The sequence below is a fragment of the Engystomops pustulosus genome, chromosome 1, assembly GCF_040894005.1.
Source record: "Engystomops pustulosus chromosome 1, aEngPut4.maternal, whole genome shotgun sequence".
In the NCBI taxonomy this organism is placed as follows: Eukaryota; Metazoa; Chordata; class Amphibia; order Anura; family Leptodactylidae; genus Engystomops; species Engystomops pustulosus.
The window spans coordinates 196,525,929-196,544,890 of NC_092411.1; the positions used below are offsets into that span (position 1 = coordinate 196,525,929).

The 18,962-nt window shown below is 40.4% G+C and overlaps 1 protein-coding gene across 2 annotated transcripts; it reads right to left on the reverse strand.

Moving 5' to 3' along the window:
• Window positions 1–1,064: 1,064 nt before the first annotated feature.
• COX18 (cytochrome c oxidase assembly factor COX18) lies at window positions 1,065–17,678 on the reverse strand. Of its 2 annotated transcripts, XM_072117424.1 has the most exons (7): window positions 17,478–17,678; window positions 14,377–14,866; window positions 11,816–11,916; window positions 9,805–9,971; window positions 7,283–7,404; window positions 4,465–4,572; window positions 1,065–1,389 (listed from the first exon to the last, which is right to left on the reverse strand). In XM_072117424.1, exons 2-7 carry the CDS (start codon window positions 14,854–14,856, stop codon window positions 1,216–1,218), a joined length of 1,152 nt encoding a protein of 383 aa, XP_071973525.1. In that variant the 5' UTR covers window positions 14,857–14,866; window positions 17,478–17,678; the 3' UTR covers window positions 1,065–1,215. The 2 variants fall into 2 exon arrangements, with proteins under 2 accessions (XP_071973525.1, XP_071973534.1); XM_072117433.1 differs by lacking the exon at window positions 17,478–17,678 and having other exon boundaries at window positions 11,816–11,920; window positions 14,377–14,512.
• Between the last annotated feature and the right edge of the window lie 1,284 nt (window positions 17,679–18,962).

The following is an 18,962-nucleotide window of genomic DNA, read 5'->3' on the forward strand; positions in this document are numbered from 1 at the left end:
ACAGAGTGCAATGCAAAAAGAACTCGCGCGTGAAAAACGCTAGTGTGGAAGGGGCCTAACTCTTACTTTATTTTACCCGATTAGCTACTAGTAGCCACACAGCAATGTCAGTTTAAACTCCCCTAGATTTGGTTCTGTAGTACCTAGAAACATGCTTTTAGGTGTCATATTAAAGATAAGAATCTCTCAGATCACATCAGGCTTGTGGTTCTATTATTTACAGAAAGAAAAAGGCAGGAGCTGGATCTTTATCTGTAGATAGCATTTTCAACTATGTATTTAGCTGTCCATATATTGCCAGTTCTGTAACTCTCAGGACCACAAGTATTTAATATGACACTAGAGCATTTTTCTTGGTACTATAGATCCAAATATGGGGGCATCTGAAGTGCACCCAAATTATTTATGTCTGTAGGGGAGGACCCTATGATATTTTCTATAGAGGCGTTATCATCTATTTCAATCACATCTTTGATGTGAACGAGGTACCCATTGCAAAGAAAACCCATACAGAATTAGCAAGCATCAATATATTATTGAGCCTCCTGTCCAGAGGTTAAATTGTAGTATATTTTACTTATTACATTTATTGTACCAGAATGTCAAAATAAAAAATTATCAATAAATTTTTTACACAAGGTTGAAACAGTCGTTTTGTTGTTCATCTGAGAATGTATTTACCGGATTTTACCAAAGACTTGTTAAAGGGGTATTCCCATGAAGACAAGTTTCTTATATGTACTTAGGATAACAAAATAACACATTCTGTAATTCACTGTTATTAACAAAAATATAGGATTTCACAGATATAAGTCCAACCTGTCTCTATCAGTCCTGCTGTACACAATTTAAATTGCCCCTAGACACGACCCAGTAACTTCTGACTTAGGGTTGGGCCGCCATCTTGGATTTCTGTGTGAGAGTTGGAGATGAGATTTCTGTCTCTCTCTGGTTTGTGCCGGTAGCCACTCCCCCTGCACGGAGCTCAGACCCACACCCTGGGATTTTCCACTGAGCAGCCGAAGGAGTGATAGGAGCTAAAACAGCAATAACACTGAGTAAAATTGTAAAGTAAAGGGGTAAAATGATCTTTATTGTGTAAAAGGATTGAAATGTGAGAATTTTTTTTCGTGGGAAAACCCCTTTAAAGGTCCAGATGTTTTCTTTTATAATGACAGGATTTGTATAACCATAGGATTTAAAGATTTTATTACATTATTTCCTTTTTATGTATTTTGCAACAAATGCAGCCAGAAGGTCTGTATAAGGAGTATCAGAATCCGACTTTGTGTGGGGAATCCGGAAAAGGCGGCGTACAGCTGGAGAACGGAGAAACAGATTATGTACAAGACCCACAAGACTGGATGAAGCCCAGTACAATGCCATACTCTGCAAAAAAAATAACAAATACAGTGAAATTCTAGAAATTTGTAACATCAACCTAGGATACCTCAAGAAATCTTGTATTTGCATTGATTAATTTCTTATACATAGAAATAAAGGCTACATTACAAAACGTTCTTTAAGACTTTATTAATTCTTTTTCCAAGGGAATTTCAGCTTTTATAATTTAGAAAAATTTTTAATTTATAATTAATGGAAATCGGTCACCAGTTTCACTAATAAACCTAATTAATAAGTTTCCAAAGCACTACACTAACTTGTGCCAACACTGTTTTTAGCTAGTTCCTAGCCTTAGAAAATTAAGTTTGTAATCTTACCTGGCACCCTGCCTGAAGGAGCAGGGTGTCCTAAAGGCGTGTGCTATCATGCAAGGCAGTGTTTCTCTCAACTCATGTCTGCTGGCAAGTCCCTCCTCCCCCTCCCTTGGACTGATGAGTCATCAGCCTCACATGAATACAATATGCCCTTGGGACTCTATGCTCCTTCAGGCATGGCACAAGATAGGCTTATGAACTTCATTTTCTGTGGATAGGAACTATCCACAGAAAAACAGGGTAGCTAAAAACAGGGTGTAGTTATTATAGTGCTATGGGAACTTGTTATTAGGCCTATTAGTGAAAATCTGTAGACAGGTTCCCTTTAATATTATTAATCCCCATATTCACATGATAAGGAACAAACAGCCAAGATACCACTGTGATAAGAGGAACAGGATATAAAAAGCTCCCCTCATCCACTGTTTTAAGCCATTCTATAAGCTGATTCTATGTCAAAGTATTAACCTCTTAATGCCACAGCCAGTTTACAGAGATGTATGATGGCTTGTTAGTCGCAAGACAAATACCCTGTTTCCCCTAAAATAGGACATCCCCCAAAAATAAGACCTAGTAAAATTTTGTTAAATCTTAGAAATATAAGGCCTCCCCTGAAAATAAGACCTAGTGGCAGACATTGCTAAATCTCCCCCCGAGCCGTACATTAGTACAGGCGGTCCCCTACTTAACACTCGACTTACATACGACCCCTAGTTACAAACGGACCTCTGGATATTGGTAATTTATTGTACTTTAGCCCTATGCTAGAATAAAGAGCTGTAACAGATATCACAGGTGTCTGTAATGAAGCTTTAGTGTTACTCCTGGTTCTTATGTCAATCCAACATTTTTAAAATCCAATTGTCACAGAGACCAAAAAAGTACTGTCTGAGATTACAATGATAAAATATACAGTTCTGACTTACATACAAATTCAACTTAAGAACAAATCTACAGACCCTATCTTGTATGTAACCCGGGGACTGCCTGTATTAGTAGATCTTTTAAATGCTGCAATAGCTTGTGACATGAGGGAATAATTTCCGGAATAAAATCACTGACTGTTAGGGCGCGTTCACACGTTGTGTTTTGACCTGCGTTTTCATTGCGTTTGAAACGCATATACAACAGCTGAAGAGGGGCGATTTGCCTAATTACATCACTGTTAACATTTCCGTTTACAAAACGCATCATAAACGCGATGTTAACATTGCGTTTACAAACGTAAACGGTAATGTAATTAGGCAAATCACCTCATATCAGCTGTTGTATATGCGTTTCAAACGCAATTAAAAGGCGACCAAAACGCAACGTGTGAACGCACCCTTACAGGACAAATGTGCTACAAGAAGTAACATGGCCATGAAGTGGTAATTTAAGGAAACTCCCATTGCTAAGCAGAGCCAAAGATTCCACTGTTACAGGGTTTGTGGAGTTATAAGGATGTTTGAGAAGTTGATTTCTTGTTCACCAATAAATGTAAATTCTTGGAAAAATAAGACATCCCCTGAAAATAAGACCTAGAGCCTCTTTAAGAGCAAAAATTAATATAAGACGCTGTCTTATTTTCATGGAAACAGGGTAGTTTGGCCTGGTGACAGTATTTAATATTCGGTTTAATGTACTAAGAAGCAGGGAAAAAAATCCAGTAAATGTGCAGTTGTGCTATTTACACAGTTGCACCATTTTATTGGGGGCTTCATATTCACGGTTTTAACTTTGCACTCCAAATGACATCTCAACCAAATAGTCACGTCATCATCTCTGGTGCTGGAATTGGAAGCAGAGTCCGGAGTATTTACACTGGAGATCAAAATTAGAGAACACGGTCTGATCATTGGACTTTTTTGAGTTTTTCAGCACCAGGTAGCAGATTAACATCAATAACTTGTAGGTATCTGAAAGTGTTCTCTAATTTTGATCAGTTAATCTTTTACATATTTATTCTGTGCTCCACAAATTTGTTAAAAAATAAATAATGCACATATAAGTAATAAGCTCCAATATTATGATTTTTTTTCTAGAAAGCACAACCTACCATTGATAAAAATATAACTTTATAATTATGTGGTGAGGCCGCTCTGTTTCTATGGGCATGGATAGGGAGCCCATGTTTACCTGTGCAATAATAATGACACTTTCTAGGCGTATTGTGCAATAGAATTCATACACAGATTTATGTAGAAAATGCAACATGTTAGACACTTTTCCAAAATGTGCGCTAGAAAGGGCATGGCCTCAAATAAGTTAGGCTGGGAATAGGGATGGGTGGACGTGGCCAGCCACTTCACCCGGCCGTAAGCCAAACTCAGTAGAGCTTCCGTGTCCCTATAAACAAACAGAGGCATGGCGGGAAGAGATGGCGGTGCGGGAAGTCTGGAGCGACTTAGCAGGTGAGTACAGGTTTGTTTTTTAAAAATGCCTCACCAGCCTGCCCCCAGAATTTTACAAACACTCGGATAACCCCTTTTGAGAAATATGCCGGATTCTGTTGATCTTTTGCCTTTAGATTCTGTTGCACGCTTTACGGGCAGTGTAACAGAAAGCGCAGACGCAGACCTTGAATCCCAAAATCAATAAGTATTATGGCATAAAAGTGGCCTACAAAAGAAGGTGGCCCTCTGACACTTTTAAATAGCCACTTAAATATTGTGAGCTATATGATTCTTATGGAATGTCACACTATTCAAGCAATGCGATGGTATTATAACATGGTTGGATCTGATTAAAAACACATAAGACTTACCGAGGGAACACTGGCAGCAATAGGGATCATTAGAATAGAAATTCCTCTAACAAAGTTGGTTAGGTATTTCTGAAATCTAGACAGCTCCATAGACCGTAATGCAAACATCTGTTTGTGAGTGAAGATTTTAAAATTATCATTATGCATTATAAATTACAAACTGTATGTCAAGTGTTTAAAGGAAATGAAAAATGATCATCCAAACAGCTAGAGAGTATAATCAACCCAAAAGTTCTAAGCTCCCAACCCAAAATATTCTTAGAGAATTGTGGTTGAAGTTTTACAACCAGCTTTACTTAGGCGAAGCACAAAGTCGGGAAGGGGGAGGGGAGTGGCACTATATATTTTGTGGTGTGACAATGCCAGGTGGTTGCTGTGTGGAGACACTTTATGCTCATTGCACCATGACCAGGTATACAAGACCTCTATGGGGGCTGTGAACCAGCTGTAATTTGTGCCAATATGGTTGTAAGCATGGGGCCTTAGGCAAAAAATAAAAAAAAAATAGGGATATGCTTTTGTATTGATTTATTATAGTGTGCGCAGTGAGCTCCTGCATCATTTGAAAAACGGAGCGGATCATTACTACCAATATAGATTTTCCACTGGACAAAAGACAGTAATGTAAAAAATTTGCACTAAAAGTTTCTTATTTTATCCAGAACAAACACCCCTTTTCCCATGGATAGGGCCTAACTTGCTGATCAGTGCTGAGACCCCCGCAAATCGCAAGAACGAGGGGTCCAACTGACCCCTCACTGCTCCTCAGACTAATGGAGCAGACAGCCACGCATGACCGTTCTGCTCCATTGATCTATATGAAGCTGGCCGAATCCCGGATCCCTTGTTCTCGCGATCTGCGGCGGTCTCAGCACTGAGACCCCCACTGATCAGCAAGTTAGGTCCTAACCACGGCATAGGGCCTAACTTTGATTTGTGGGAAAACCCCTTTAAGTAGTGTGTGTAGTGTCTGGTATAGCAGTTTGCATGCAACAATACTAGAGGTAACCCATGGAGAAAAATGATGCAGGACATCTTCCACCAGGATGAAAGAATGTGAACCAAGCACACTGACATACTGGTGTGTGCCCCTCTAGCAGGATCTACTCTTCTTTTAGCTTCTAATGCCCTGATTTTTACAAAAAAATGAGCCCGAGGGGCTCACGGCTCCAAAGGTGTGAATGGAGCCTCGAGAACCTCAGGCTCATACTTCCCAGCCCGAGTCAAAAGCCTCTCACTAAGCCAAACTAGTTCCCTACTTTATGCTAAAAAGTTGCAAAGACATTGAATTGGTGCTGTCTACAGTTGGGACATCTGTTTCTTCTGGAATAGATATACTAGTTTGGCTTTAATCCCACATCATGTCATCAGGGTTCTTGAAAGTCACGCTTGATGTTAAAGGGGCTGCTTTACAAGGAAGCGAGAAGTCTCCACATGCCTGCAAGGTGGCCTTAATTGGCAAATTCTCTTACATCCCGATCCTAGTCTAACTCTGCACATTCTTACCTTGCATGCCAGAATCTCAAAACCAAGCCAACTATCTGTAATATACACCTGTATCTAGCTTAATTTTTCTCATAGTTGTCATGTCCCCTCCAGTGTATCCCATCTCCTTAGTAAATGAAGAAAAACAGTAGAAAGTTGATATATTTTCTCAGAAAACTGGTGTATGCACTAAAGTTGTAACTTTATGTAAGAAAACTGTCCTAGTGGCCAAGATAAGTCCCCACCAATGCTATGGTGTCTGATGCGGAATGATTAATCTGGGGTAGTTTAAAGGGAACCTGTCATCAGGATTTCATATTTTCACCTAATGATAATATTAGAAAGTCTATGGAAACCTATTTCCCAATCTGCTATTATCATTAACATTAATTATTCCATTCCATTTTAAAAGTATATAAAAGTATACCCGGCTCCCTGCAAGCAAACTGCATTGAGTGATGGGTATGTCTGTTAATAGGCTGTAATCCCTGTGAAATCATTATTACCTCCCCTCTACCCTGCCAGCTCCCTTCCTCTCTCAGCCCTCCCTCATGCAGCCATTAGCTGACCCCGTGCTCCAAGCAATTCTCAGCTCACGTCACTTCTTACATAGACACATAAATCGATGCAGTTTGCTGGCAGGGAACCAGGTATACATTTATATACTTTTAAAAGAGAGTGGAACCAATAATGCTATTAAAGCAGAGTGGAAATTACCCTGTTTCCCCTAAAATAAGACATCCCTCAAAAGTAAGACCTAGTACAATTTTGTTCAGGCTTAGAAATATACGGCCTTCCCTGAAAATAAGACCTAGTGGCAGCCATTGCAGCAGCTCCCCCCACGCCATACATTAGTATTAGGAAATATTTTAGATGCTGCAGAAGGTTGTGACATGGAGAAGAATTCATGGAAGTAAATTACTGGATGTTGTGCTGCAAATGTCATACCAGCAGCTTCCAGGACAAGAAGTGTCATTTATTGAAAGTGCTTTTACTAAACATGAGAGTTTGGGTCCAGGTGAAAAAAATGTAATCCTGATGATAGGTTCCCTTGAAAACTTGTCTAGTCTAACCTTGCACCTCTGATTTATTGGCTTAGTTTATGCCAGAAAAATTCCTCAAAACTTTTACGTATCTGCTTACAATTTTTGGCACAAAAAAAAGGGTCATGACCACATCCCACAAAATCATTACATAAAAGCAAACCCCTTTTGATGTTGTTTGAAAAAAAAATGAACATACCCCTGCATTTTACACAATTATGTGGCCCATGTAAACAGATTTTCTCTGTAAACCAATTTATAAATCTGTCCCAGTAATGTGTTAATCGTACCTCTACAAGAAGCAAGTTGATGGAACCCAAAAATACTGGAAGAATCCAAGTGGAATCTGGCATTGTGAGGTCCGGGAACCACAGTGCTCCGCCATTCTGCAGCTGCTTGTGAACCAACTCATCTGTAAAGAAGGTTTAATAGTGAAATAAAAAGAATGGTAATATAGGCTATATCTCTAATGAAGAAGAAAAGAAAACTGGAGCATAAGGAGAAGTGTCATGTCATGTGTGACATTCAATATCCACACTGTGGAAGGGACCTAGCTGATATTTATGGCATATCCTGTCAATAAGAGAATGGCACTACCATTTTCATGAACAGTTCTCTTGGCTATAGTTTTATAGTTGTCATGCCAACAACACTTAACTTCATTGTATACTCAGAGAAGAAGGAAGACATAATTTAACTGAACACTTCAGTAGTATTGTTATATGGTCAGTGAGGGGTCTGAACATCTGGACTATCATCAATCTCTCTATGGTCTCTATTACACAGGGTTTCTAGTAACTTCTACTACTAATGGCCTTACAATAGGATAGGACAGTAGCAATTTATGGGATGGGGTGTAACTGCAGTCCCTCGCTGATCAGCTGAATGCAAAGGTGCCAGCGCAACCCCACAATCAGAGCAGGAAGCAGACATATCTGTTCATATATATATGTCAGATGGCATAACCGCAGCAAATTTCTAATGGAAGTGAGTACATTGGTGAATACACTATGGTTATATGTATGGAGAGATCATTAATAGTTAAAGTACCCAGAATACCCCTTTATTTTTTACTACTTTATTAATTTGGCCGCATGAGGGAGACCTTCCCTCCTGTGAAATAGCAAGGGTATAAAACACACAGAAACCATTGCATAGTACAAAACACCACCTGGTGGTCACAAAGCCAACTGCAGTGTAATAAACTTCAAATGAATGCACAAAAAGTAGCAAGAGCCAAGAATCAACTAGATACTTTGTATACAGTTTCATACTTCACTTACAATACCTCAATGATAAGCATATCATTTTTGTTTCTTGGTTTTGTATTGTTTTTCAGTTTTTAAGATGCGGTTTAGAGACTACACACAAGCCAATAGACTGCTGTTCCAATTTTTATTCTCTACTTTTATTGTAATAACTTAGAAAACCATTTCTACAAATAATAAAGAAATTGTATTTGTTGATTTTAGAAGGGAGCTGCACTGTGGAGGGACCGTGATAATTCCCCCAGAGGCCTTCTGGTTCATAATTTTATAAGTTGATTTTAGAATAAGAAAATTACCACAGGCATGGTGCCTGGATCTATGAGCAAGTGTCCCGAGTTTATCATGTTTGATTTTTAATGGTAGATTTCCTTTAAATCTCCATTCTGCAGTGCGGTGTGTACACACATGTACTACCATATTTTACCGCGCACGGGAAAAAGAGAGCATACTCCATCAATGCTCGGACGAGCATGCGGCAGTGTGAAAGAGGCCTTCACCCATACTTAAGAAGTCATCTATAGAACTGTCTACTCACCTGAACCACTCTGCTCTGCCGCATATGGATCTGTCATCTGCCTTTGGCAATTCCATCCAACTCAAAACTCTATCATCTGTTGGCATAATTGACCTGGCTCTTTTGTGGATCTGCTCTTTCCTCTCCAACTGATCATTTAGGATATCTCAGTTGGCATCTCACAGGGCCCTATGAAAAGCCCCCTCCACTTCTCCGTCCTTGGACTCTTTAACAGATATTTACATCAGTATGCCGGTGAAGGGTGTATGGGCTGGGCAATCTCCATACAGGATTATACAGCTGACACCTGTATAAGAATTTCCAGCAACTACTTAAAATCTGTATCCATATAGAGATGAGATTTTTGATTTTAGATGTGCTCCACACTGCATTTTCGTTTCAGCAATTTTCAAAAGGAAAAAAAAAAAATATTTGCACTTCTGATTTGCAGCAAGCTGATAGCAGCGTTTTGCTCTTTGGCCCCTTGTAAATGTAAGGTATGTATCATTAACCTATAACAAAGTACAGTGTACACACTACTAACATTACCACATTCCTACATGTAGAGACAATAAGCACATAAGGAATTATGTGTTTCCCTAAAGCCAAGTTGGTGAACTGTGCCTACTATGCAGTGGTTTAGTAGTTTTAACCCTTAACCTCACACACGTTATTGTACGACTATATACAAATTAAGGGCTCATCCATATGAACGGATGAAGGAGAGTGGAGGAGTGAGGGCTCTTCACCCCTTCCCTCTCTATAGAAAGGATATCACTTGGTGCTGTAATGTTGCAAAATATAGGACATCTCAATCTCCCTATTTTTTCATGCATGGTCACACTGCGATGAGATGGCGTGTGCTCACCACACAGTGACCGAATGCCATAGATGTCTATGGGGACCGTAATCCGGCAAAATGTTTGTGTGCGTGAGACGTAAAGTGTATTCATAATCAACAGGCCTACAACACATAAATGCATATATTGACGTATAGTCATTATCAAACATAGGGGCATATGGAGATTACCTGTACTGGAACCACTTGTATTATAGCTGAAATTCCTCAGAGCCAGAGAAACAAAGATCCACATTGGTATTTGGATCCACATGATCAGACTGGCCTTAAATGGATGACAATTATCTCGCACATAGAGCTCTGATATTAACCTTTTCATGTTTTTACGGAAATGAAATCTGTATTAATTGGAGAGAAATCAGAAAAATTAGAAGTTTTCACAAATTTATATGTTATTCAAATGAAATCTACCACCGAAATAAAGCATGATAAATTAGGGACACTGTGATTGTAGTAATCTTCTTATACAGGCGGTCACCTACTTAAGAACACCCGACTTACAGATGACCCCTAGTTACAAACGGATATTATTATCATTATGGGCACCAGGTGGTATAAAAATTTCAAATAACGTCACCTCAGTTCCATCATCTCAGGAGTGACATTGCATCGACAGCATGCACCAACTACAGCCGGCCCAGCCTGCCCCCAGCAGTATACAGCCGGCCCAGCCTGCCCCCAGGAGTATACAGCCGCCCCAGCCTGCCCCCAGCAGTATACAGCCGCCCCAGCCTGCCCCCAGCAGTATACAGCCGCCCCAGCCTGCCCCCAGCAGTATACAGCCGCCCCAGCCTGCCCCCAGCAGTATACAGCCGCCCCAGCCTGCCCCCAGCAGTATACAGCCGCCCCAGCCTGTCCCCAGTAGTATACAACCGCCCCAGCCTGTCCCCAGTAGTATACAACCGCCCCAGCCTGCCCCCAGTAGTATACAGCCACCCCAGCATTTAAAAAAAATAAAAAATAAAATAAACTTATATACTCACCCTCCGGTGGCCCCGATGCACAGTGCTGCTCGTCTTCTGGCTTCCGCGCCTATCTTCTTTCTTCTGTAACATCCTGCAGGGCGCCGGCACCGCACTCTCCTGGCCGGCAGGCGCATAGTATGACGCGCCGCTGTTGACGTCATACTATGCGCCGCCTGGGAGAAAAACATGGCGGCGCCCTGCAGGATGTTACAGAAGAAAGAAGATAGGCGCGGAAGCCAGAAGACAAGCCGTGCTGACATTGGGGGAGCAGCGCTGCGCATCAGGGCCACCGGAGGGTGAGTATATAAGTTTATTATTTTTTAAGTGCATTGACATTTGTATTGACTCATGTATAAGCCGAAGGGACGCTTTTTCAGCACATTTTTTGTGCTGAAAAACTCGGCTTATACACGAGTATATACGGTATATAATAACAGAAGCTGGCTTTGATGAGTAGTTCTTTGTTATTTTTACACTATTGTGCCCTAATAAAATTTCCTATCGCCGACAATCCCTTTAATAACAGTACGCAATTCAAGTAAACTAGAGAAGTTGCAGTTATTAATTGAATAACTTTCTGTAGAAGAAAGGGGTAAATAATGTGAAAAAGAAAAAAAAAATAATCAGAAAATTACGGTAAATCAGAGATTTATTTCAGAGTATGATCCCGATTTCAAGTGCAAGCCATGACATTATCATATTCTATGTCATGCTTTTATATGCTGAGCAAACACTTTCAGACTTTTACAGCTGGTTATTAGAAAACCTCATGAGACATGAGAAGGCTGAACTGGTCAAAAGCTTTGACCCCAGTGTTATCATCACTGTCCCATAATAGCGCAGGTGAAGATTTATGCAAACAGCCGCAAAGTCCTAGTCCTCTGGGAGGATCAGAAGGGGTCAGTGGGATAAATGTTATTATCAACACTGTGGATGAATGCAATGGTCCAGAATATACACTCTTTTAGAGAAGAACCAGAGATAGAAGGTTACATTCTCTGGTTCTGGCATTTAAAGCTGTGACTTTAGAGTTCATCCTGTTCTGTTCCAAAGTAATCATAATAGGATGTTTGAGAGGACAAGGTAAATGCAAGCGGTTTATTCTATGAAGCTACTCTTCTCCTAGCTTGCTTTAAAAGCTTATACTTTTACAGCTACAGAATATGGCTATAACCTAGCAACCATAAATACTGTAGAAAGCTTAATTAGAAACTTACTTCGCAACTTTGTCACTCCAGCCATGCTGCTTCCCGTATACGGCCACCTCATACCGCAGTTCCTTTGCTAAGTTTTGGATTTCTGGTTGTAATTTTTCCACCTAGCTGAAGATAAAGCAAACAATAAGGTGCAAGAATACAGAATCATGTATGATGTAGGTATAAACTTCCTCATCAGTGGCGAAGTCACTGAAAGGTAAAGAGAAAACTACAACTTTCTATAGTGTTAACCTTATGGATAATGTGAAAAACACAGACAATCAGCCAACAATCTGCTCACATGGATAAATTGTACAGTGCAAGCAGGCTACAAGTAATGGCCACTGTATACAAACATATGCACCCAGTGGACCCCTATGTGGATCCAATGCCACTGATTTCACATGGGAGTCCTTGCATCATACAGAAATATGATTCAAGACTCCATGTTTGCTGGGCAAACATGAGCACCATCACTATAACAGTTCTTATAGTACTCGCGCTGCAATTCGAGCAGAAGACAGCCCTTGTATCAACTCTTGCAAGGACTCCCATCCTATGCAACGTGTGCAGTTCGTGGAATCGTACCAACAAACAGGTATAAGTTTGGTATAAGAATTTCTCCTGGATCCACCGATGTTTGGGTCAGTAACAGAATGGAGCAGATTTATCAAGCTGTCTAAAAGTAAGAATATTCTTAGTTGCCCATAACAACCAATCATAGCTCAGGTTTTATTTTACCAGTGCTCATGAATATTTCAAAGGGAAGCTGTAACTGGTTGCCATGGGCAACTAAGAACATTCTTACTTTTAGACCGCTTAATAAATCTGCCCCCATATGTCCTTGATGTACTAGATGCCAAGACCAAAGTGGCAAAATGTAATCCTTTATTGGTTACTATTCATCATGGCTCCTTTATCCACAATAAAGGAAGATAAAAAGGTTAAAATGTGTGTCTTGGCAGAGACCTGTATTTAAGGGGACACCGTCACCAGCTTTTACACCACTTAACTATCAGCACTCTCAGAACCATAGTTCTAGCTGCTATAGAGGCCAAGATGGGGGCGTCAGGAGGGTCACCCTCTCCTTCAGCTGCTAAAGCAACTCTTCTCAGCTGATTTGCCTATAATTTTGAAGGTAATCTTTTGCTGGTAAATTAACAAGTTTTAGTGGGCGATCACACGTCGAGTTTAACGCATGAAGAGAGATTTGCCTAATTAAACAGCTGTTAACACTTGCATTTACAAAAAACAACTATCAACAAATGCGTTTGTTAACGCATGCGTTAACATTTGTGTTTTGTAAATGCAGGTGTTAACAGCTGTGTTAACAAATCTCTCTTCAGCATGCGTTAAATGCGACATGCGACCGCACCCTCAGCCCAAAGAAAGGGAATGCTAGAAGGCCATTTCATATCCAACCCAAGGTTGCTAGTAGTTTAGTGGTGCAAAAGCTGACTACCTTCTCTTTAAAGCATTGCTTTTCATTGTATACCTGATAAAGGCACTGGTTCAGAGCCATATTGTGAAGTAACCAACACCAGAGGGGACTTTTTATTTCCTGAGCACTTGGTCAGTGTGAGCGTCTGACTGTCAGGACAACCGCTGAAACTCTGCTAACAAACAGACAAAGCTCCTTTACAATGCTGCCTGTAGACCAGTTTTCTGGGGAAACTACGGCCCTTTTCATGCTTGTCAGTCAAAGACATTAGTTCAGCCAGCATCCAGGAGGTATGGCAGGTTGAATGTTATGGAATCTTAAGCGTTTTGTCAAAACAGTTCAAGTTCTGTGTTCACATCTTGTTTTTACTCTCTATTATACGTCTAAGGTATCCTTACGATTAAGGGCTGCAACATATCTCACTGTCTGCTTTTACAGTTGGATACGTGGTCTGATTTGGCTCTTCCTCCTTATAGGGGAGAGGCAAACATTAACAGCAGGCGGTGATCTGCTGCAGCCGTTGTTGAGGGCGCGTTCACACGTTGTGTTTTGGTTGCGTTTTCATTGCGTTTGAAACGCATATACAACAGCTGATGAGAGGTGATTTGCCTAATTACATTGCCGTTTACGTTTGTAAACGCAATGTTAACGCATGTGTTAATAAAACGCGTGCGTGTGCATAGCAGTGATGTAATTAGGCAAATCACCTCTCCTCAGCTGTTGTATATGCGTTTCAGACGCAATGAAAACGCAGGTCAAAACGCAACATGTGAACGCGCCCTCAGGGTGTCTCCTGTTTGACGTAACTTTCTATATATATGTAGATTTACGTAATTGATGGTGCACCCATGGCATACATTCAGAGGAGGCTGGGGATATAGTGGCATCCATCACTAGAGGTTATACTGGACTCCACTAAATGTATATTTTTTACAGCAGAAAGAAGGATTAAATAGCACAGATTACTACATTTTTCTTTTTGCAGTATATCCATCAGTTGATGACCATCTGACAGTATATATCTGTGAGCACATCCAAATAACATGTCCAAATAACAATATTCAATTCTGTAACACAAATGCTGAAAATTAAACTAATTCAGTAAAAAATAAAATCACGTATAAAGCACCAGACTACGCACCTTGCCTAGAACGTGCATCTGATATACTGACAGAGGGAGGGTGACAGCCGTCCTCAGTGCTATTGTTGTGCACATTATATTCAACCACCATGGTAACCCTGTGACTTCTTGTATAGACATCAGCACCTTCTCAGCCAAATGAACTGGAGCAGAATCAGCCATTTTTGCAAAGATGCCATAATCAGTGTTTACTTGCCCCGTAGAAGCAGCAGAAAGAGAAGCTGCAGAAGCAAAAGTCCTATGTTTGGGAAAATTGGGCACACATGAAATCAGCAAAGGGCTCTTGCATTTACCAGTGTGATATCTGTGGCTAGAATGTAAGGTTTGCACTGGATTGTTGAGTCCTTGTTGATGTTTTTGGAAATTGGTGATTCCGAAGGACCTTGCATTTTGGCATCTCTTTAATAACCATATTTTAGAAGTACAATGTTCACTGGTTCTCGTCCCGACTCTCACAATCTTTATGTTTTTAAAAAACATTTCTTTAAGTCTAAAAAAATAAACAATATATAATCAGACTTATTGATACATTTAAACAAATCTTCACAAAGTTGCAGAATTTGTGTGTCTTTCCAGAGCATTAAAGGGATATTCCCACCAAGAGAAGATTCTTAAATATACTTAGGATAACAAAATAAGACCTTCTCTAATTCACTGTTATTAACAAAAATACAGCATTTCACAGATATAGGTCCAACCTGTCTCTATCAGTCCTGCTGTACACAATTTTGGTTGCCCCTTTTTTTGTGCAACCTTTTGTGCGTCTTTTTGCAGTTTGAGGCTTTTTTTTTTAGGCGTTAAATCAAGCACTGCACCAAAGTTGACTGCCTCAAGGATTTAATGCAGTTGCAGTATTTATCTTTGTAGCCCAGATGTTTGTTCAACTTGTGAGACTTCTGGGCTCTGAAATTGTCCCATTCTTGCACCTAATAGGTCCCAAAACAGAGCATGCTAGGCCCAGACTTACTTTTGGGAGCTACTATTTGGGACTAAAAAGTTGCACACCAAGAAAAGTCCCAAAAGTGAGGCTAAACAAGCAACTCATCACAGGTATCACAAAGGAGAAAAACTTAAAGGGAACACGTCACCACATTTTTCACAAATACAGGTAGAGCCAGGTTCCTAGTAACTATCGGACACCCTTCTTTTAGCTAAAAATTGTTTCCCTCAGATCCCCATAAAATCAGAGTTATGATGTTGCCTGGTATCTATGAATCTTTGGAGCGAGTCGAGGGCGTGGCCTAATGTCATGTGACCAGGGTGACATCATCACAGGTGCTTCAGCTACTTAAAATGAGCAAACTGTACCCGATTTACATATCTGACCACATAAAACAAACAGTCTCAGCAACCTGCATGGACTTCTACTCCTCTCCATGCAGGATGCTGTGATTTCATGAGATATATGCTTGGTGTAAAGTTTTCTAATGCTAAAAACCTAAAGGACCTTCGATGATGTCACCCTGGTCACATGACATTACAGTTACATAAAGAGATACGATGGAGAGGAGCTGCTGGATTCATCCCGAGGAGGCCACGCCCACCTCGACTCGCTATTGACATGCTTAGATACCATGCTTAAAAAAGTTGAATATATGGGAATCTCAGAGGAACAATTTTTATCTAAAATTGTTAGTTAGTTACTAGGGCTCTATGTGAACCTGCCACTAGGTGTAATTGTGAAAAATGTGGCGACAGGTTCCCTTTAAGATACTTTGCAATGAGTGAGTAGGCCAACTTCTGGAAACTTGAAAAAGCAGCAGCTGAAAAACTATGATATATGTGCCCCACTGACTTGCCAATAGATAATATCTTTGTTCCGGGGAGGCACAGCAGCTCTGACATCCTATGTTGTATATAAGATATAGCCAAGCTGTGTACGTTACGGCTGCGATAGTAGTCTTGTGTCATATGCATCTCATGGATCTTCTCTGATCTATCTCATCTTTATTTTTGTGTGTCAGATACTAGTGAATGCTCAGAAGCTAAATGAAAGTGTATATAAACCAGTTCCCTGAAATACAACCACTATGTCAGCACACAGGGATCATAATGTGTCTGCTGACACCCCGCCCACACTCTGGAATCTTAAACTGACCATCACTGAGTGATGGGAGCTAAAATAGCAAAAAAAGAAATTTTGTAAACATCACTAGTGGATAACAATTTTCTTTTAAGAGCAAACCCCTTTATAGCTAGTTTCAGTGGAATGCAACCATTTCTAATGGCCGGACATAGGGCACTTAAAACATCATTCATTAATCTCCACTACACATCCTTGTATTATAGAGCAGAACTTTGGGGCAGATTTATCAAGCTGTCTAAAAGTCAGAATGTTCTTGTTGCCCATGGTGACCAATTACAGCTCAGCTTTCATTTTACCAGTGATCATGAATATTTTAAAGGGGAGCTGTTGGACAATTAAGAACATTCTGACTTTCAGACAGCTTGAGAAATCTTCCTCATTGTGTGAGAGGCCCTTATATGTTGCACTAGAAAGTTGCATTTTCTAGTATATGGACTTTTTTTTTTGGGGGGGGGGCACTTATACAAAAAAAAGGTGGAGGTGCTGGAGCACAGGGTGGGACAGGCCATAGACATTTAATTCTAGCGCACAATCACTGTGCTGGATTTAATAAGAAGCTGGAACTTCTTAGTAAATTCGACATGCACAGTCTTGATACACCAACACCCACTTTTACTTTAGAGTCGATTCAGACCCTGTGCTTGGTCAGTGACACCACAGACCCTGTGTTAGCCGGATTTCACAGTGCACACGACAGGACTTTGTGCATCATGATGATATATGATACTCCCATGATAACCATCCGCGCTGTGCACTTTTGCTTATCATATACACTGGCAGTGTGGTCGCTCCATGATTCAAGTATCTGAAAGTGTTTACAAGTGTAAATGTATGTAATTTGTAAGTCTGCACGATTATGACTGCATTTCTAGTGCTGTGAATGACAACATACACTATTCTGGATGTGTCTCATGTTGCTTCTGTACAGAATGTATCTGAGAGCAGGCTACATAGCACAGGGTTATCCTACCACAGCATCAGCGAGAAACAAAAAGGAGCGGACACAGACACTTACTAGTAAGGCGCCCATTCAGACTACTGCAATAACGCACAACAACCGGCAGGTGGCGCTGGAGTTACCCGTGACCTTTCATGACGTATACTAGAAGCGTCTCGCGGTCACCTTTGCTTTTCCAGCTCTATGATCACGGGAGGTTCCCAGTTCCAACAAGAATTGACGGCGCATAGAATTTGCGAAACGCAGATGGCGCTTTCCAGTGACGACAACACGTCATTTCCTGTCATGACGTCTTGTGTATAATATATGTCGTGCGCGCAGTTATTTTTGCAATGCACGGCTGCTATGCACCTGTATACATAGGCGTTGGGGGAGTGATGGTGGTTGGGTGAATGATACAATGTGAAACTGGGTTCATATTTGGCCATTTATATATATTGTAAAGAAATCATGAGGATAACTTTTGTTTCAATAAGGAAAGTTCAGCATGCAGGAAAAAAAACGAATAACCACAAAAATTGCTATCAAAGTCTGCTCCATAGAGTGTGATACTTAGGACTTCACATCCATTTTCTCAGTGATTTTCATGGATAGTGATACTTCCAGAATAGAAAGTAATCCTAGCACCCATTTAGATATGATGCCAAGTGATAACTTTATTCATAAAAAGAAAATACAAATTCTGTGATGTTTCTGCCAACAATAGGCTTTTGTCAAACACTACAAAGTATAAATTGATACATAGATGAAGTGACGTAAGACAAAAGTGAAAATAGTGCATATATGGAGCAATGAGTTCATATCCTGAGTTCAGGGTAGCTAAAGTAACAGTTAGTGATGGGAATTCCGGCTCTTCTTTGTGAGCTGGCTCTTCAGGCTCTTCTGGCTCCTGAACGGCTCCCTATTAAAAATATAATAGGGAGCTGCAGGCCAGTCAGTTACCGAACAACACACCACTTTTAACCTGATTTTATCTGGTTAAAGGGGCGTGGTGAGCCGGTTAAGGGCAGAGCTTAGTGAGCCATCGGCTCACTGATGGGAGCCAGCTCACATTGTTCTCGAACATGCCAGCTCTTTGTGCCGGCTCATTTGCGAACGACCCATCACAGTGTTATATTATCTAAGTCAGTGTTATACTGGATAATGCATAGGGACTATAGCATAAAGCAAGAAATCAACCTGCATAGCATACAAAAATTGGCAAAGAAGCTATGTCCGACAACTTCTGTACATTATTTATTTATTATCATGTGAACATAAGTGTATCTATGGTTATAGCTCAAATTTTCTTAATATTCATTCAAGTGGGCAACTTGCTGTATGGTATAGTCCCTATGTATTATCCAGTATAAAACTGACTTAGATCATATAGCACTGTTAGTTTGGGTACCCTGAGGATATGATCTTCAATTTTGTCATATATGTCACTTCATCCAAGTTATACTTTGTTTGACAAAGGCCTACGATTGGCCGAAACATCACTGAATTTTGATAGTTTTCATATGAATAAAGTTATAACTTGGCGTCATATCTAAAGGAGTG